Here is a 20833-nt window from a genome sequence, read left to right as displayed (position 1 = left end):
CTTCTGCTGCCCCGCGGGATGCCTGGAGGAGGGAGCAGAGGTACCACAGACGTTGTGCTCAGGCTGCTGGAGATGGGCAGGACGTCGGGATCGAGTCCATCCCAAAGCTGTGTATTATCTTCCCTGTGCATGCTCTTCCAGGCTTCTGGGAGGGGGATTTCAAGGTGTCACCCACCGGTGTGACCTACCACCAGGACTCTGGACCAAGCACAAAGGTGAAAGATCTCTCAGCTGAGGTTCCTGGTGGACATAGATGGTTCGTGGGGTGGGGGGTTCAGCAGAGGAGGTCTTGCCCTCCCAAATCTTGCTCCCGGTGAAGGACCTGCAGCGGGACTGTGTGGGACCTCTCTCCGTTCCCACCCCAGCTCTGCTGGGGGATTTTCCATGGAGCAGTAGGACGTGGCTCCTTGTGAACAAGCGTTTGGCTCCAGAGACACCTGGCCAGGGTGGGCACGTGGAGCTCCGCCCTGGGCAATCCCGCACTGCTGGCGGCACAGAGGAGCCACCACAGCCCTGGTGAGGGCATGGAGAAGTATGAGAAACGGGGAACAAAATTATTAAGGCCATGTGAATATTTGGGGCAGAAGTCCAAGTCTGGCAGGCTCAGTGTGCTGAAACCCACCACACCCATGCCCAACAATGCATATTCATTTTGGCGTACGGGGGGGCGGAGGGCAGCCGCTCAGATGCTTGCACTAGGACTTTGTTTCAGAGCATCATGCTGTGGGATGGGGACATCCCGGCACAAACATTGTCCCATTGTCCCTCTGCCCCAGTGCTCCCACAGTCCAGAGCTGGTCTCCGAAGAACAGATAGAGGAGGTAGTGCAGGGTCATGTTTCCAACCTTGAGGCCATCTGCTCTGCATGAACTTGACAAGTTCAGCATTGCTCAGCCCAATAATCTACAGAAGGATTTGCACCCTTGTTAAAAATGTAGAGGCCAGCTTGTAACAGGAGGTTATAGCTTAATTTCAGTGCTGGTTTTGCCAGGAGTTGCTGTAATAAAGAGCTCGGTGCTTCTTAGGCTTTGGGTACTCTCGGGCCAGGCTCAGCTCTCATTACCCTTGTGCAAACCTGAAGTAACATTCCCGGTGTCAGTAAAGATGCTGCATGTTTGGAGGCTTATAAATGAAAATAGGATTTCTCCCAACAAACCTTTCTCATGCAAATATGGCCATTTTGCACAGGCCTTGAATACCAAATTAGTACACGTTTTACTGCTCAGACTCACATTTCCCCCACGTAACCCACACCACCACGTCTCTCCGTGTTGAGTACTGGCACACGGCTTTCCCTGCCCCTGAAACCTGAGGCTGTATTCTGCTGGCGGTGACTCCGCTCACTGCAAAACCAAAGTGCTGCTGTTACACCAACATCAAGGTTGACCCATCCGATGGGATGGCCAAGGGCTGCCCATATGGGAATATTTGGCCGTGGAAATGGGGAGGAGCAGAAGAAATCAGGACACGACAGTGAACCTGGGAAGCCCACGAGGAGCTTTGCTCCGGCTTTTGGTTGTAGATGAAGCTGCCGGAGCATCACAGCACTGGGGAGGGGGCGGCCCAGATTAGGTAAATGACCATTAGGCAGAAGTGCTGGAAGAGAATGGCATATTTCTGTCACGCCGACCGTAACCAAGGAGCGGACCCCACGTTCCCCAGCCCCTTCAGGTGCTGCGCGGGACCGGAGCCGGGGGAATTTACTTTTGTCTGGCTCCGAGTCGCGCTGATCCCGCTGCAGCTGGGAGGGGATTTCCCGTCAGCTCCAACCCAGCTGCTTAAAAAACTCTTCCACTAAGTGAGCTAATATTTCATGAATAAATTGAAGTGGTCAAGTCCCATTTTGTGCAGAAAGCAGGGTTCCCTGCCGATTAGCCTCCTTGGTACTTTCGGGGATATAAATAACTTCACAGCCTCATTCTCTGCGCCTTTCAAAATAAAAGCAACATTCAGTTATTTGATTTTTTTTTTAATTTTATGCAAATGATCTTCTGTTCTGTGTTATTATGTAAACGAACCAACTGAAATGGTAATGAGGGAACCCAGAAGTATGCATATATTAACTGCCGCTATAGAGCTTTACACCTACAGAAATGGCACTGAATTACATTTCTGAGGGAGGGACAGGTGTCCTGAGGGTGAAGATTTTACTCCAGGACTTGGTTACTTCTGAAATCCCTGTATATGAATGCTTCTTCTGATGGAGAATAGTCAAGCATTCAATTCAAAAAGCAAATCAAGCACTTCAGTCAGAAATTGCTTATTTTCAGTGGGGGAAAATGCATTGCATTCAGTTGCCGTTGGCCTGTGCAGCAGCAGTTCACATCCCACCTCTCGTACTCCAGCAAGTCTGTCTCAAATCGGAGTTCACCTGAGCATAGAGAGCATCCGATAACCCATAGAGAGCAGCCGATAACACACCATGAAGACAGAGCTGTAGGAATTTTTCTCTCCGTGCGCTCCATTGCAATAGGGGAACCTATGGGGAAATCAACCCTACATGCACTGCTTTAGGGCTGGGGGGAAAAGAGCGTTTCTGGGCTCAGGTGAGTCCATGGCATGATGTAAGTATAGGATGATACACACTAAGAACAACTTTTTGAATGCTTAAGGCAGAGGCAAGGCCCATTTCCAAACATCATACACTCTCCAGTGAAGTCCGTGGGAAAACTCAATGGTGTTAGAGGGATGAAAATGTTTCTGCTTCCTAAATGGCATCCTTGCACACCCAGTGGGATCCTCTGCCTGCTCTCCTCCAAGGTGCCACATGGGACACATTTCAAGCGAGAAAAACTGCCGTGAGAACAATAAGGCAAGTAATATCTTCATTTTCTACACTCTTCAAGAATATTCAAGGGTTTTAACCAAGGTGAAAGCATCAGAGTTTCTCACCTTTATAAAACACCGTGAGAGAGCTGAAGCTCAGATCACAAGGGAACAGATGCCTCAAATCCTTCCTAATCCCCGTGTTTAGCAATGATGTTTGAAGCGATTCAAGGCACGGCGAGTACCGTTCCCAAGAAGGTAGAGCAGAGGATATACTCAGAGGTGCATTAAGCTCTCAGTTGTGGCTGGACTGCAGAAGTGTTGGCCAAAGTCCATCTCAATATGTCTGACTGTTACGGCTATTTGGCTCCAAACACAGTGGACTGGACCTGTAACATAGCAACACGGATCCGTTTTTCACAGTTCCTGAACTCACCGCTGTGTCGGGAGCCGGAGTGAAATCCAGGGACCTCCTGAAGCCAATGGGAGTCTTGTCCTTGATTTCGAGGCACCTGGAAGCTTAATATCTGCAGCTTCTGTTTAATAATTAAATGAGAACCAGCAAATAATGGATAATTTGTTATAGGAAAAACTACACCAAGTGCCTAGGTCTGATCCAAAAGCCTGTGAAAGCCTTCCGCTGAGACGACGGGGTTTTGGAACAAGCCCGTAGTGGTAATAAAAATATATCCCTGTAATTAGGCAAAAGGGAAAATCCAAAAGATACCATGTGAGCCATTTAGGGCTCAAAATCCGTATCCTGGGGTTTGGGCTCCCCTGAAACCTCAGGAAATCCGGGGAGCCCACAGGAGGGGGGTCGTGGGGGAGCTCAGCCATCCCCGTGGGAGGGGATGGGGGACCGTCTTCTGCACCCCAGGTCTCAGCCTCCTGAAATGGCAATTCCCAGGTAGCCGGGGTGCCCCGAGCCTGGGCAGGATGAGGAGACATCACCCAGTCTGGGATCTGGCTGTCCCGTTCCCGGTCTCTGGTGGCGGTCCAGCCCCAGCCCTGCCTGCCTTTCCCTAAGAAAGCTCCATCTGCTCCACCGGGTCTGTCCTTCCTTCCCGCAGGCATGTGTGCGGCAGTCCTGTCCAGGCGGCTTCGCCATCCAAGATATAAATGTCATTTCAGGCAATGCCACAGCCTTTTCTGCCTTGTCTGCTTTCCCTAGAATGTATTTTCCCAGAGAGCTAGAAATTTATCACTTGGAAGGCATGGTCCAAAAAGCAGGATTTATTACTCAGAAACCAGGAAACCCTGACTTTTAAAGCATGTTTAAAGTGCATTTTTCACACTAGGATGAGACAAATGTCACCAGCACCAGTGCCAGGAGCGTATCGGGCCCCAACATGGAGTCAGAGACGGGGACAAAATTCTGCCCAAAGTGAGTATTTTAGGTTTGGAGCTGAAATATGTTACTTACTTCTAGCAGGCACTTTCCAGCCCAGACTGAGCTCTTTTGGTGTAGGCAGTGAAGCACCAAATGGGGAAAGGAGAAGGAGAAAGGAGACTGGTTATTCTTGCCATCACCTGGTGCGTCTCATGATACAGTAATTGAACAGAAAGCTGAAATTAGATAAAAAGAAAGACTTCTTGGTTTTTTTCAGAGCAAACGGTTCAGCCGCAGAACTCTGCCACAGGCAGAGGCCATGAGCAGAGCTGGGTTCAAAGGAGGGTTAGACAAATTCATGGAAAATATGCAACTTCTAGGCATAGCATTGAGGCAACGCAAGTGTCTCACAGCAATTGCTGATTGCCAGAGGCTGGCGGAGACCAGGAGAAGGGCTATTTTATACAAGCCCTGTTTGTTTCCCCAGTTTGAGGGGTTTTTTGGTTGCTCCTGCATGGCAAACCTACATGTGCCTTTGCAGGATACTCCTGAGATGGGCCTTTGCTCTCTTCCAGTGCAGATGTTTCCACCTTCCCTCTTTCTTCTGAGCAGATCTGAATATCTATGTAGTTTGGGGCTGATTGTTTCAGCATTTCTTTTTTCTGAGGGGTTTCAGAGGATCTTTCCTGCATTCCCAGAAATAGAACACAAACATTTACTACTCGGATGTTTTGTTAAGTTATTTTCATTAAAAAAATAAACTTGTTTCCATCTGGGAATTTTGTTAAATGTTTTAGAGATGTTTTTAACTTCTCTGTATCCCATCACCAGGCGTGGATTTCAGCCAACTATTGCAGGGCTTGAACACACAGCTCTTAAGGGATGGTCGGAATCTGGCTCTGAAGCTCTCACCTGACTTCGTTCTGATAGACGTCGCTCCAAGCTCCTCCTCCACAGATCTGATTTCTCCCAAATGTTGAGAATATCTGGATTCCTGCCTGAATTTGTCCGTTTGGGTCCAGCTTTATCCCCATCTCCATCTGGTGACCAGGAGAGGCTCTCGAAGCCAACAGACCTTCGGGGGTTCAGGTGGCCCCGGAGCAGCGAGAGCTTCAGAGGGACGGGAGCAAGCGCTGGGGACCTCGACAGCCTGGGAAATTGCTGCCCACCTGCAGAAGCTCTCATGGGGGGTTGCATTAAATCCTCCCTGTTAGGAAAAGGGGGTGTTTGCAGGAAGAGGTGACTCGCTGGTCTCGAATGGGGTGACTCACAGCTCAGCTCCAGGGCCAAGACGCCAGGACGATTGCAGCGAGAGTCATCTTCGGCGGCAGAGCAAGTGGTGGTGGCATGCCCCGGCTCGGCAGGCACCGGCGCTCCCCGGCCGATGTACCCCTCGTCGCTAATAACAGCTTTCCCCTTTGCCTCCCTCCCAGCTGCAGTGCGAATGGAGGAGCGCAAATGGCAGTATATTTTTTTTTCTCCTTTCACAGTGTTAAGAAGCTGAAGTCTCAAGAGGAACATTACAATTTCCAGTCGAACCAGCTACCTTCCCACCTCTTTTTTTTTATTATTTTATTTTATTTTTGTTTGACACGCATGCCTTTACTTTCCCGAATGAAGACTGCCACTAACTACCTCTTAAAATATTATTACAGAAGGGCTGTATTCTACTGAGAATGGCATTTTTTGTAATAACCCCATTTTCCTTTTCACTTATTCTTACCTAAAAAGTTTCAGATTGCAGCTCATCCATCTCCCTGACACCCAAATCCCCTCTCACGTTTTCAAATTTTTATATATATATATATATATATTGTTAACCCATTATTAGCCCATCTTACCCAGAAAAAAAAAAAAGAGAGACGCGTGAGAAAGGACCAGGCTCTGAGCGGAGGCGCGGGATGGGGGGGGGTGGTACATCAATTTGGGCTGCTGTTTTGGGGACATTTGTTGTAAACGGGAGTCTGCGGAGCCTGCTTTCTCTCTGCAGCCTCCCTCTGCAATGGGCTTTGTGGAGCCACCTCGGTGTCACCGGTGGAGGGGTCCCTTCTCCTTCTCCCCAGCGCCTGGGGCCCGTTCTGCCCCACGTCACGGGGGGGATGAGACTCGCTATGCCCCCAGCCCGCCCAGACAGGAAAACCAGGGACCAAAGACCGCAGCAGAGGAGAAAACCAAACTCTCCCCGCTCTTTCCTTCAGCCGGGACCGGAGAGGTCATTTTCTGAAGGATGTGCATATGTGAGCTCGTCCCAGCGGGGCAGCGGCGATGCACGGGGTGCTAAAATCAACCCGACCTGGGTTCCCGGGGCGGGAGGGGTGATAGGACAAGAGGAAATGGCCTCAAGTTGTGCCAGGGGAGGTTCAGGCTGGATATTAGGAAAAATTTCTTTGCAGAGAGAGTGGTGAAGCACTGGCAGAGGCTGCCCAGGGAGGTGGTGGAGTCACCATCACTGGAGGTGTTCAAGGAATATGTGGATGTGGCACTGTGGGACATGGTTTAGTGGGCATGGAGTTGTTGGTTGATGGTTGGACTTGATGATCTTACAGGTCTTCTCCAACCTTAGTGATTCTGTGATTTGACCAGGATGGGGTATGGCTCGGGATGCAGAGGCAGACCTGGCAACTCCGTGCTGCCCATGTGAGCCAGGACCACTCCATCCCAGTCCATCCCAGTCCATCCCAGCTCCCCCAGAAGTCAGCAGGAGATTTCAGGCAGGCTGCAGGGGCAGCTGGACAAGGTGCATCAGCGCTCCGCGGCTTTTCCTCCTCTATTCCTTGGAAAGATGGGGTTCATCCGTGGCACCGCGCAGCCCCTCGGCTGGCAGCGACACGCAGGAGCGCAGCTCCCCGGGACCTGGGCAGGCGGAGGGGCCTTCGCTGTGATTTGGGAGGCAGAGGTTGTCTGGGCGCTTGGTTATCAAAGAGCAGCGAGGCCAGGAGGCATCCTGAGGCCAGGAAGGAGGTTGTCAGAAATGGAGTTATCCTCTGTGAGCTTTTGAGCAAAATTTAAAATGTAATCTTTATCATGTGAAAATCTCTAGGTTACGTGAAGGTGACAGCTTTCGATTTTCATCAGGCTGTAATGAATCACTGGCAGGGGAAAAAAAAAAAGCTGTGTCTTCATCAAAGTTTCCCTTTTTTCCCCTGAAACTTGCAACCAGCTGTGTACAGACTGACAGTAAACTGCTATTCCTATTTGTTATCCCCTTAAAAAAAAAAAAAGCGCATTCCTCATCAAAATCACACCTACCCAACGTGCTGGGAATTTTTTTTTACTCTTTCTTTCCCTTCTGTGTGTGTGGTTTTTATTATAACTCGCAGGCAACTGCTTAACATCAACAACAACAAGGAAACTTTGGCAGAAGCCGCCTCAAAGGATCCGTGTGCGAGATGTTCAATGAACTTCCTAGCTACCAATAATTCCAGTTGGCTGCTTTTCCTTGAGCTGCATCCTCCCGGCGTCGGGGTGTGGAAGTGGTCAGCGCCCCGTCGCTCGCAGGGGCTCCACCAGCTGCACGAGGCTTCCCCGAACAGCGGCTCTTTGGGAGCGGGGGGAAGTGGGAGAAGTTTATTAGTTCTTTTCCTTTTTTCTAAATGAAGCTACTTCTCGCAAGTCTAAATATTTACTGCCGTTTCTGGACACAGACACAAAAATTAATATAACTAGCTGCGGAGCAAGATTCTGATTCCCAATTATTTTGCCTTCGCGAAGTTAAGAAAGAAAAAAAATCCCAACTTTGTTTGTGCATTCTTATTGCAAACACAATGCCAACAATGGCTAAATAGACAGCATAATAAATAGCACCACAATGCCGACATAAAGGCCTTTCTGGTACTGCATACAAAATATAAACTGTGCCATGCCATTATTATTCCGGAGCCCTTGCTGAAACAGTGCAGTTGAAATTCCACCCCCAATGTGCACCTAATCAGCCATTCAGAGCCCCTTAATGACTTGTCAGTTCTTTGCCCTGCCATTTTCTGTCCAATTAATTCTTTTATTGTGCACCGGATAAAGGAAGACAAAGGCCTTCCATGCAATAATGAATCATTAAAATTCAGCAGCTCCTCTCTTGTGCTCTTGGCTCCTCACCAGCAATTCAGGCTGTTTCGCATTCGTTATGTGTGTGGTGGTTAAAATTCACTCTACCTCAAACAAGACCTTTCAAAACGCTTAACCCTTTCCTGGGTGAAGACCTCCATCACTACACTGGGAATTTAGACACACACCCCCCCAAAAAAAAGAAAAGAGGAGGAGGAGGGGGACGAGCGAGGGGAGGAGAAAGGCAGGCAGAGGTATTTTGGGTAAATGTTTTAATATCACGTCTCTGACAGTCACAATATTGCCTGCGCACACATCCACAAACAAATACGGGGAGCAGGAGCCGATGCCAGCGCGGCTGCGAGAGCGGCCGGGCTGCGGAGCCGCGGCGGGACGGGTGTGCGGGTGCCATTGCCGCTGCCCAGGCAGCGCTTTCCGACCCGCGCCGGCAGCTTTGCATCGCTTTCCCTAAACCAACACAGCCCCGGGAGCGGGTGGCGGAGGCAGGGAGGGACGCCCTCTTATTTTGGATTAAGAGTGGCTTGTTTTTCATTCCTAATTGGTTTAAGATAAACTGAAAGAAGACAGCTTTTAAACCTGAATAAGTGTGTCCAACTGGCTTTTTTTTTTTTTTTGCACAGGCTTCACTAAATCAGGTCAAAACCAACACTCCGGTTAAGCCAGTGACACACCGTGCATGGCTGAGCTCCGCGGCCATATGGGAGCGGCTTAATAGGGGTCAGCAGGAACGCCGGCGGCTCTTGCAGGCGCGGGGAGGGCAGAGCCCCACTTTCGGCAGTACCCACCGTGTTTTTCCAAGTGCTAAACCATTTCTGAGCAAGACCCCCCGGGCTGGTGGCAACGGCCACCCCACCGGTGACTCCCGTCCCACGGCGGTGGCTCTCCGGCGGGCAGCGTTGCTGGCAGGCTGCAGCAGAAGCCGGGGGGAGGTTTGTACTCTGAGCCCTGTTAAAGCTGCTTTTTCCAGCACGGACGGCATGGTTTTATGGCAAGACGGTGCCTGCCGTTTCCCTCCTGGTGCAGGAAGGTTCTGCAAAAAAAATAAACTCACTTTCCACCTAAGCCACAAAACCAAGCCACCGCTCCGGCCACTACCCCGCTACTTCTCTGCAAATACTCTGCGACACAAACCCCATGGCCCGAGACCCACCACGAGCTGCCTGGGCTGTCGTTCCCCAAAAAGCCACGCTCGCTGTCCGGGAGCAGCCCCTGAATTGCATCACATCGCACTGCGCCAGCAGGGATGGCCCCGCAACCGCTGCAGCTCCAGCGCGGGCTGGGGCTGCAGGATGGTAAAAGAACGAAGCAATTTGTAGTAGGCACCATTTTCCGTCGTTTGGGCTCCGGGGGCGTATTTTTAGCTCCTGCTGACTCATTTGGGAAATGGCTTCCCCTCCCCAAGCCTCATCCTTTGCCACTTGGTGCCATCCTTAATTCCTGAGTGAGTATAACACATATAAAGTGAACTTAAAATGACACCACCCCGGCTCAGCTGGGCGGTGGTGGAGGAGACGGGACCAGGGCTGGACCAGGTCTCCCCGGCTCCCACGGTCCTGTGCAGCTCCCCTCCCTTCCTTAATTAGGGTGCCATGTGATGAACCCCCCAAAAAACCTTGTGGAGCCTCTGCAGGTTCCCCGAGGAAGAGCGGGGCGGTGGTGGTACAGGGCATTGTCTCTCTTGGGAGCTGGGGCTCCTCCGTGCATCGCTCACGGAGCGGTCTGGAGTTGATGTGAAACTGCCCGTTCTCCCTCCCACCCCCCAGAAAGGGAGTCTGGAGCCCTTCTGCTGCTGAATTCATGCTCAGGACTTTGCCTTTAGATGTAAAAGAACCTTAAATCAGTTGGACCCAACCTCATGCTCTGGAAGACTGAAAATAGGACAACATTGGAGTCTCCTTAAAGCCTTCCCCGAGGGCTGGGTCCATCCAGGCTCCCCGGGAGCCAGCACTGTGCCACGCTGTGGTCACTGCGGCACCTCCTTGGCTCGCCCAGCCCTGTCCCAGCAGCTCACGTGGCCACCGAGCCTTCCCAAGGGCTCACACGCCACTGCTCCCGCTCCCAAAATCTCTCCGGCTTTGCACAGCAGTGTAGCTCTGCCCTACTCGAGTCACCGGCCGCAGCATCTGCCTGCTCACCTGAAAACGTCTTTTCCTGCCCTCCTGGCACTTAAACACCACATATTCCGAACAGCACTCATGTGTCTAGTTATTTTTATTTTCTATTTAATTTTTTTTTGCCTCCAGATCACAGGCAATGATGTGCAGCCAGGGGCTGCGAGCACCCGGCCTTGGCCATGGGAGGATAAACGTGGCAGAGGGAGGGGGCGGCCGCACACCTCTTCTCGTCTCAGCGAGCGTTAGGCTGGAGATGCCGGGCCAGGACAGGCAGCCGCTTCCAGGAGCAGCACGTGAGGATGGCCAAACCCCTGCGTTCAGATCCCCGGGGATCCCGCGGGAAGTGGTCCTGCGTGGGAAGGGACGGAGGCTGTCCCGTACCCCCACTCTCGTGGCCCCACCTCTCGCAGCAAAGCAGAGCTGCCGGTTGGCTCCAGCGAGCCCAGCTGGAAAAGCCAGACATCCCGAGGAGGTCAATCCGTAGGCAGGGAGCAGGGATATACCCATGCGGGAGTTTATTAAAGCCAAATGCTGTCATAGAAATGCCATTTCAGAATTTCTTTGCCATAAAGCTAATACCCAACTGTAAAAAATGTGTAACAAAAGTTAATACCACTTCAGTAAAAATTATAATAAGGAGGATGGGAAGGGACTTTTTCCACCATGCAGAAGGAATGTGGATATGGTCTATAAAACGAATTTCCTCTTTCTTACTGAACAGCACCTTCTGAGCAATTCAGATAAATAGCAACAGTCATTATTCTCTGCACCAAAAATAAAAAAGAGGAACTTTTATCGCTTGTGTATTCCTGCAATTATCTTGAGAACCCTTTTTTGTTGACAGCCAGGGGTCAAAAGCCGGTCTTGGTTTCACCTGATCTCATTGACTTCTGCAGAGACATTCCAGATTCACGCCAACACAAGAGCCATCAGAGCCGAGCTGGGGACACACAATGCTGCCATTCACGCCAGGAGGACGCTTGGCTCATGGAAATTCACTTCTCTTTCTTTCTGTAGACGGTATCTATGCATAAAATGGAAGAAAAGGACAACGCACGAAAAGGCATTTATACAAACAGCATTAATTTCAAGGCAAAACGCTCTTCTCCGAATATAAGCTGTGCTCCCATCGGCTGTTTTCTCCTAGGGAAATGAAATGGGAGACTCGTCTGTTGAAGTATAAATCTAGAGGTGGGGAATGAACTTCTGGTGCTCTTAGAAACTTCCAGCATGCCCTAAATCCTGAGTCACCGGGATTATTCAGGCCAGCGAACTGTACCTGCCTATCAGCTTCTTGAACATCCATTTTGTAACGTCTTTGAATTTTACTCACCAGCAAACGTGCGGTGAGTATCCCCTGCTCTGGGGGCGATAAAAAGAAGTCGAATGTCACTATTCAGCATTAGCTGTTCAAACAGGAGCTGCTGCCAGGAGCTGCAGAGGGGTCTCCAAGGCTCACAGTACCGCTTGCACCTACTGAACGGTATAGAGCTATAGCATTTCCTTCCTGCAGATACTAGTAACAGCTAACCTGATTTTGCAAAGCTTACAGAAAGCAAAAACAAGCGGCAAGTAAGCATGGCCAAAAGCGAATGGATTTGAAAACTGCGTATTTTGGACGTGAGTTTCCTTGGTGCAGCGGCCGCTGGTCCGGGGGCCCCACGGCCGCCCAGGGCTCCCGCGGGAGCAGAGCACGTCTCCGCACAGCCACGCTGCAGCTCCTGGCCATGCCAAGGACCTGGCACTCGCTGGATGTCACCCCGTGCTGGGAAGCCAGGGCTGGTACAATACACGGGGAGAAGAAAAAGGAGAGAGGGAAGAGCTTGGTAATGTTCCCCAAGCCGGCGACGGACCCCCACTGTGCTCTCCCGTGAGCCAGAGATGCTTCGGTGCAATTTTTAATTTCAGTATTTTGGGTGATTCACAATACTATCACATAGAGATATTTTAACTCTGTTTTAAAGATTTATCCAGGTACCAGTGACGTCTCTGTAAGCTTTGCTATTAAACATCAAGAAAGTAAAGATAAGCACTTAGATTCCCATCTCACCTTTTTTCTTCTTTTTCCCCCCAAAACGCGTGACTTTGGAGAGGAAGCCCTACCGCAACACGCAGAAGAGGCAAAGCCAAAATGCATCTATTTTTCGAGCACGAGTTAGGCTCAGACTTGAAACTTGCATTGTAACTGGAGGGAAGAGAAAGGAGGAAAGCAAGCCTCCTCTGAAAGTTATTCTGCAGCTTTGGCTTATAGCGTAATAAAGTCATTTTGCCAGCGGTTTTGTAAATGAGCACAGAGAAAATGGTGTCCAGTTACAGACATTCTGGCAAGATAGCTCTGGCAGATACTGCGAACAGCAAATTTGCGTTGGGAGTCTGTTGTTCAGACTTTCTTAATGTTCTTGAGCGTCATTAATTGTCATCACATTTATTTTCCCCGTGTTAAAATATTTTTCCACAATGCTGCGCCGCCGCCGAGGCCTGGGCGCGTTGCTCAGGCAGGGGCGGCTGAATTTCCCTAATCCCAAGTCTTTCCTCCCAGTTAGTGCCCAGCCTGAAAAATCTTGCACTGGTTTGTCTCAACTGGTGAAACCAAACCACAAGTGAGTTTATATAAGCAAAAAAAAAAAAAAGAAGTCACAAATGTAACTATTTTAATGATTGTATTTAAAAAAAAAAAACCACTACATGCAACATATAATTTTGTCGCTATCATAATTAAGAGGTATTAACAAGGGCTCGCCAACCAGAAAACAGAATTTGTTACTGTAAAATTCCTACGTGCTGTACAGAACAAGATGAACTGGGGCTAAAACCATGCAGCCTGACCTTGCAAACCCTTACTCATGTGAGCAGTCTCAATGAAATCCTGTGAAATCCTTGGGATTATGGGCGTGGAAATATACTTCGAGGAAGTAAAAAAAAAAATAAAATAAATTAAAAAAATAAATCTCATAGTAAGACACTGTTTAACTACAGGGAAAGGGAGCAAGGAAAAAAAAACCAAACCAACAAGACATTAGGAGAAGAGAAAACCTTGGTCGAAGTATTTTATTCCACTATTCCGAATATCCTGTCTCTCTAAGCTGTTCTCGGCGTTTCTTCGCAGCACAGAAATAGGCTCAAGCGAAAGAAAACGTAACACGTACTTGATAAAAAGCAATTTTTAATTTTATCAAATCGATCTGTACAAAAGTTAGCATTGCTTAGTCAGAAGCTAGTGAAGAGAACAGATAAGTAACAGCCAAAGTCTTTCAAACTTTACACAGAAAAATAGATTGCATAAAAATGAGTTTTCTGTATTTTGTCCCACCCCCACGTCCCCCAAAGGAAATATGCAAAAAATATTTTTAGAAAAAGAGTAGGAAAAGTAGAAAAGGTAAAAAGATGATAACCTCTGAAATGTGTTTTTAGATTTACAAAGTTTTTAAAGGCACAAGTTACCATAAAATAGATGGTTATTATATGCTCAGCATACAATGGAAGAAGTAGAAATATATCAATGAAATATTAGTCTAAAACTAAGTACCTAACCATTTTTTTAGTGGAGAAGATTTTAGTTTCACAGCTTGATGGATGATATCTGGTCCCTAGAAGCCAAAATTAAATCCGAAGTTGATAATTTCTCATTAAATTACATCTTCCTATAAAGTAGTCCTGGTTCTGAAAGTGTACTAAGACTCTGCAATGCCTCAAAATCCAATTTTAACGCCCGAAAGCCTGCCGCTTTTTGCCATCGTTTTAGCCTCCCAATTTAATTAGTAACTCCCCCCCCTCGTTATTTTACATTCCTGTTTGAGTTTCCTGCTGGTGACCAGGTCTGCGATGGGCAGATTCATTCAGTCCCTCTCTCAAACACGACTGCTGCAGCGGTTCAAAACGAAAAAAACCCAAAAACCAACGAAAATCTATAGACTCATAACACCATTTTATTGTATCATCTCCACTATTTTTATGCTCCCTCCCCACCCCATCTTTAAAATCTTTTAAAATTCTACTTTTTGCACAAAATTACTTCATTAATTAAAAGACAAAATAATACAGAACATAAATACATATTTAACAGATTTAAAAAAAAGAAAAACAAAACACTTTAAGCTTCCAAAAACAAAACAAAATGTTAATTACAGCCAAACCTTGCTTAGAAGAACTCTTGACTAAAAAAAACAAACACTTCAGACAATTAATTGGTTGGTCCCACCAGACTCGTTTGTTCCCACGAGATTGTTCCACGGAATAGCCGGGTTTTCGGGTTTCATCCGCGTTGGTCCGAGTGAGTTCTTGCCCTCAAGGTTGGTCCGTTCCTCACATTGCAATAGACCCTTAAAGTCTCAAACAGCTTTTTTTTTTTTTTTTTCCTTTTTTTTCTTTTCTTTTCCCCCCCTCCCACCCCCCTGCTCCACTTTTGCACTTGTCAACTTCCACGACGAGTAAGTTCAGTTCAGTCCTCACAGAGGAGTCGAATGGTTTTGTCCTTCATTTATTCAAAAGGAATCGCCGGTCCTTTTTTTTTTTTTTTTTTAATTCTTTTTAAATTTTTTTTAATTGTATTAAAGAAAAATAGAGCTCTGTCCTTTTGGAGAGTTTTGAAGCAAGGGGACATCCAGTCACAACGAGCAGAGTTCCCAGTGGCTCAGGAGGCACTTCGGAAACTATCACGGCACTCCACGCTCTTCGTCTTCATTCCTTCATTAGTGCATACGTCGGGGAAGCCCTCGGGGGCTCCGCGCAGCCTTTAAGGCCTCGTCAGGGTCGTATAGACCGGCTGGTCCCAGTTAGCAGTGGGGCTGTGGGCTGGCGGGATGGACAAGCCGTTGAGGATGGGCGTCGCGTAGGGACGGCGGGAGGAGTGGAAATAGGGATACTGGTAAATGCTGGAGGGGTAGCCGGGGTAGGGGTTGTAGTAGTTGGAGCTCTGGAGGTCCGTGTAGTCGCACTGGGAGCTGGAGAAGGAGGCGGCGGCCGTGGCGGTGGAGGCGGTGGTGGCACAAGCCTGGGCGCTGTAGGAGCCGTAGTCGGAGTGCGCGGGGGAGCCATGGGACTGGTCGCTGTAGTGGCTGGGGCTCAGCTGCTCCGTTTTGATGTGCGGCCTTTGCTGGCCCGAGTCAGCAGACGACGGCGACGCCGAGGCCGGGCTTTTGTGAGTCCAGACCTGGTTGGTCCCGCCGGTGCCCGCGGCTGAGTGGGAGTAGGACGCGCCGTAGGAGCCAGCGGCAGCGTTGGGGCCGTGGTCGGCCGGCATGGCGGCATGGCCGTTGAGCGGCAGGTACTGGTCGAACTCGTGCACGTCGAAGGTCTCCATGTTGTTGATGACCTCGCTGCTCAGCTCCGAGATGTCCACGTTACTGAAGTCGATGTTCTGGCGGCCGCTCTCCACGAGGCGGCGGCCCTCGTGCTTCAGCTCCTGCTTGCTGCCGTGGTGGAGGTCGGTTTTGGGGGTGGTGGGTGGGGTGGGTGGCCCATGGGTCTGGCCTGGGGACAAAGGGACAGTGAGGCTTTAACAAGAGCACCCACAAAACAACAGACTCATTCAAGAAGGATTAAAAACCGCACATTTCTCCCCCTTCTTATTGCAAGAGGGGAAGGGGGGATCTAAATCTACAGCCCCATATTGGAGGTAGCTGATGTCCCCCTGCAACCATGCCAGGGGCATGTCCTTGGCTGGGGTAAACCACTGCATGGGTGATGGTTCACATTGGGGAGGAGAAGCCAGGGAGCACGCTGTGCCCATCAGAGTCACTCTGGGAATGGCGGGACACCCCTGACTGCACAAACCCCTCCTCGCCTGGGAAGCAGAACCAGGGGGCGGGTTCGGAGGGACCCGCTCAGCTTCTCCCCGCTGGCAGCCTGAAGCCAGCCCGGCTCTCCCAGAGGCAGGCAAGCCGTCCCGGCAGAGCGGCCGGGATCCCCAGCCAGGCTGGGCGAGAGCGCAGACGCGTCTGAAGCTGCAGGACGTTCGCAATCCTCCTGGAATCTGTCAACACGCGCCCTGTGCCAATTTGCAGCGCCGCTGAGAAGCAGGGAGCTTCGGGGGGAAGCCGCATCTCCAGGACCCATTCCCCCAGGCACCCTTCGCATGGTGAACGGATTATTAACCCTTATTAGCTCGCAATTAATTCCTCCCACTCCCAGGCCAGCTAGGAAACTAGGGTCCCCGTGCTTTGAGGATTTCCTACCGCACAGCCGGCTCTGTAAGCATTTACTAAAGAAAACTGGCCATGTTCATAACCTGGTGCAAAACCACAGCTGTCGGGGCAACAACTCCTGCTTTTGGATGGTTACAATCCCACCGATATTCATCCGGAGGGGCAGATGAGCCTGTGCCCGCCAGTGGGTTCGTGTCCCAAAGCAACACACCCAGGACCCACAGATTTTTTTTTTGGAGCCCGTGGGGGTCCTTTACCTGTGTGATCGCCGTGATGGTGGGAATCGGCCATGCCTCCCAGCCCGCCGTCCGCTTTGTAGATCTGTGTGCCCGCGTGGTGGCTGAGCTCGGCTCCGGAGTCGGAGTCGCTCTGCCCGGCTTTTACGCTTTTCCTCCTCCGCGGCTGGTATTTATAATCCGGGTGATCCTTTTTGTGCTGGACCCTGAGCCGCTCAGCTTCTTCCACAAAGGGACGTTTCTCATTTTCACTTAACAAACTGTTTTGGGATGGATTTATTTTTTAAAAAATAAGGAGGAGGGAAAGAAAAATAATCCAAAATTAATGCCTTTTCCTTAGAAGTTTTCTGCCTATTTTCAGACTCACACATCCTCACTTCCCATACACTGATTTGAGCCACCAGCAAGTCAATTACAAAATGAATTTGCCGTGGCAAAAGAGAGCTAAACTACGTTGCAAAAATGTAATAAAATACCAACTACAGAGGCGCAAAAGACACCAACTGCTACGGATACCGATAACCGGACAAAACAAAATCCCCCTGCCCCATTTTAAAAGCCTTTGCCAAATATTATTCCCATGTTTGTCCTACAAATGCCACCCCATCACCGTGACAAACAACGCTGCGCATTTCCAGCTTGCTTTAGTGCTTACAAAGAAACCACGAAGGCAACAGCAATGGGATTATTTCTTTCAAAACTCTCCCCCGCCCGGACCTCTCTTTGCAAACTCTTGGAGAGTCTCTAACAGCAGCGGGAGCATCGCTGGCCCGAGCAGGCAGGAAAGATGCAAGTTTGGGACAGGCAGACACGACCGAATATACCACGCGGTAAAACGTGGCTCGTTGCAGAGCCCTGGAAAGCGGAGCGCACTCGGATGCTGCCCAGCAAAAAAAGAAAAAAGTTTGCATCAGTGGGCAGCGCTGAGCATGCAAGCACGCAGAAAAGAAGGGAAATTAGAAAGCAGATTAAAATAACTCCTAAGAATTGGCTTGTTTGGGTTTATAGCTTGTTAAGCAGCAAGCCAAGGAAAAAACTTTCAGAAAAAGCCACTGTGAAAGAAGCAATTTTAAAAAGTCTCAGTCTCCTGGGGACAAGGACACGGGCAACCCCGGCCAGGGGAGGAAAGGGCCCGGGCTGCACATCTCATGATGGAGCAGGGCAAATCCACGCGTGACACGGCGCTGGGGCAGCACCCACCGGCAGCGCCCCGGCCGAGCCCGCCGTGGGTGCCCAGGCCCTGGCACGGGGGCTTTTTCGGAGCGGGGACCGGCGCGTCCTTCCCAGCGTGCGGACACGCTCTGGGGGATTTTTGCACTTCAGTTTGAAACGCTTCAAGAATCCCCCGCGGGTGCAGACGGCCAAAAAGATAAATAAATAAAGAGAAAAGATTTTAAAAAGCGGTGGGAGGGGGAATCCAGACGCGCACCCCCGGGCAAAACCCCCGTCGCCTCCCCGGGCAGCCCACGGGGGTCCCGGCGCTCCGGCCCCGCGGAGAGGGGGGTCCGCGGGCGGCGCGGTGCCCCGCAGAAGGGGGGGGGTGCGCGGCCCGGGACTCACCGCCAGAGCTTGCCCAGGGTCTTGCTGAGCTCGGCGTTGTGCAGATGCGGGTACTGGTCGGCCAGCTTCCTGCGGGCGGCCTGCGCCCACACCATGAAGGCGTTCATGGGCCGCTTGACGTGGGGCTTGGCCTTGAGCGATCCGTTGCCGCGGACGGGCATGGGCACCAGGCTCCAGTCGTAGCCCTTCAGCACCTGCGAGACGGCGTCGCGGATGCAGGCGGGGAAGCGCTCGTCCACCTCGCCCGCGTCCACCTTAGCGCCCAGCGGAGCGGCGCCGGGCGGGCGCGGGGCGGGCGCGGGGGCGCAGCCCAGCCCCTCGGAGCCGGCGGGGGACAGCGGCGAGTCGGAGTCCGAGTCCACGTGGGACATGGAGCTGGTGGTGCCGGCGGGGCTGCACGGAGCCTCCAGCGCTTTGTCGTGCTCCTCGGTCATGTTGAGCATTGGTGGCCGCGGGAGGGGCGGGTGCGGGAGACGGGGCGAAGGGCAGAGCCGCCCCGAGGGCGAGGATGCGCCCGGGCGGAGCGGCGGGGGCCGCGCACCCCTCCGCGGGCGCCCGACGAACGAGGAAAGATGAAAAAAAATAAGAGTCGAGAAGAACGAAAGACACAAACGCGCAAAAACCACCCGAAAAACAGAAAACAACCACAACCAGTCCTGCTGCCGTCCCGGCGCCCCGCTCCGCGCTGCTCCGCGCCGCTCCGCACCCCGCGCCCGGCCCCGCCGCGCTCCACATCCAGTGCGAAACTCGGCCCCTGGCAACAAGTGACTTTAAGGGGAGGGCGAGCGGCCCCTCCTCCGGCGCCGCTCCCCATTGGCGGAGTGGGGGCGCTCATTTACATAAGGGGCGGGGCGCGCCGCCGGAGGGGCCGCGCTGCCCGCCCGCCGCACTCCCGCCGCTCCGCCGACCGGACCCGCCGCGAGTTGCCGCCGCCCGGCCGCGGGAGGGGGGCCCTCTTTCGGGGTGCGTGGGTCCCCCCCTAATTTTACCGCTGCGAATTGTCCGCGGGGCTTCGCCGCACCGCGGTACTGGCGGGGACCTCTCGGTGGCGGGGATGTGTTTTATACCCCCAGCGTGCGCCGGGACACCCCCCCCCACCCCGGGGGGACCGGGGAGCGGGTGCGGGGCAAACCGGGGCTGCGGGGCCCGGCGGCGGATTGCTGAGCCCTTTTCCAAGCCCCGCGGGACGGGGCCGCCGCGGCGATGAGGTGCGGAGTGGCGCCGGGACGGGGGCGGCAGCAGCCGCCTCCCGGGGCTCCGGTCCGGCGGGACGCACCGGGCGGTTCGTGCCCTGGGGACAGCTGGTTACTTCTTAAATCCCCTTTCCGAGGGGGCTTCGGGGGTGGGTGGGGCGGGTGCCGGTGCGTGGCAGAAGCACCGGTCCGTCCCAGTTGCAAGCGGGGCCAGAGCTGCCGGTGCAGCCCTCCGGTAAGCCGAGCCCCGGTGCCCCCGGGCCGCCGTGCACTCCCCGCAGCCCCGAGCGCGTCGCTTCTCCCCGCTCTCTCCAACGGGCAAATAAGGGAGAAAAGCGGCGGATTGCTGGAAAGAACCGAAAGGAGTCGTGTCCCCCCGTCTCGCCTCTCCTCCCACCCCGGTCCGGGGCACCGGGGAACCTCCCCGGGAGGGCAGAGCCGGGGCTGCCCTGCCCGCGCCCCGCTCGACACCGGCGGCTTTGCACCGTCCGGAGAAGGATGCGGCACCTCGGGGTGAGCCTTTGGGTCTGGGGGGGTGCGGTGCCCGCAAAATCTCCCCCGTCAGCGCCGGGTGCGGGAGACCCCGGTGCGGGGCTGCGCGCCCCGGGCCCCTCGGCAAACCCCCCTTTTTAACAGCTCTGCCTGCTCGAGCCGAAGCGCTGCCCCTCGCCAAGTGAGCCCTGGTTTTGCAGCATTTATTTGGAGCATTTGATTCTAATTATCCGCGGAATCCAGCCTTCTAATTGCGACTGGAAAAAAAGCAACTCCCGAAATTCCAGTTTTATCCGCTGCTTCCCCCCAGCCCTGCTACCCCCCGGAAAAGAGGGTCAAGTACAAGATTTACAGGAAAAAAACTAGAAATTGTGCGAGTGCTTCAAGCATTCCGGCATTTAAAAAGTAACAGGAACATGGTGGTTTTGAGAGCGTTTCATTTAATTACTGCGATGTATAATCACCTTGAAATAAAGCGTACATTTTGAATTTAAATGTAGCAGTGTTTAAATGTGCTTGAATCTCCGTATGCCTTCTATGTGAAAATGAATATATTCCGTTAAAGTGCAAAGCAGGACTTAATTTTATTTAAAAACTCTCTCATTTCCTTATTAGCAATTTCTCAAGATTTCAGCTTTCAGTTTGCCTTGTCACAAAGTGAGTTGCCTTTGGACGAAATTCTTTTAAATATAATTTTACACAGTGTCTTTTAAAAAAATACTGTCTTTAAGGCTCAAGGCGTACTGTATGTGTTGAACTTGCAAGTGAGGAATAATTGAACTTCTCTCCCAGGGCCCAATCCGAAGCTTAATGAGATTGTGGAAGAGTTTCTGTTTCCTTGGGCTTCAGACCAGTGGCTTAGAGCTGCTGTTGGGCACTTGGCAAAACTTATTTTTCCCTTCATGTGACATATAATTAACATACATTTCTATAAATT

The 20833-nt window shown here is 51.7% G+C and overlaps 1 protein-coding gene across 1 annotated transcript; it reads right to left on the bottom strand.

Annotated features, from left to right (window-relative positions):
• Window positions 1-14871: 14871 nt before the first annotated feature.
• Window positions 14872-18654, bottom strand: SOX8 (SRY-box transcription factor 8). Its single transcript, XM_059826465.1, has 3 exons — window positions 18212-18654; window positions 16673-16911; window positions 14872-15741 (listed from the first exon to the last, which is right to left on the bottom strand). The coding sequence occupies exons 1-3, from the start codon at window positions 18652-18654 to the stop codon at window positions 15005-15007; spliced, it is 1419 nt and encodes a 472-aa protein (XP_059682448.1). The 3' UTR covers window positions 14872-15004.
• Window positions 18655-20833: the final 2179 nt, after the last annotated feature.

This window comes from Gavia stellata, chromosome 18 (genome assembly GCF_030936135.1).
Source record: "Gavia stellata isolate bGavSte3 chromosome 18, bGavSte3.hap2, whole genome shotgun sequence".
Lineage (NCBI taxonomy): Eukaryota > Metazoa > Chordata > Aves > Gaviiformes > Gaviidae > Gavia > Gavia stellata.
Note: the sequence above shows the minus strand (reverse complement) of the source record. Positions and strands in the feature narration are given on the sequence as shown.

Bases quoted from the DNA above. Each gene is read 5' to 3' on its own strand.
- SOX8 (XM_059826465.1), bottom strand. From the start codon at position 18,654: ATGCTCAACATGACCGAGGAGCACGACAAAGCGCTGGAGGCTCCGTGC. The intron at 16,912-18,211 runs GTGAGTCCCGGG...ATCCCAAAACAG, and splicing joins ACCCTGGGCAAGCTCTGGCG to TTTGTTAAGTGAAAATGAGA. The intron at 15,742-16,672 runs GTAAAGGACCCC...CTTTGTCCCCAG, and splicing joins CCATCACGGCGATCACACAG to GCCAGACCCATGGGCCACCC.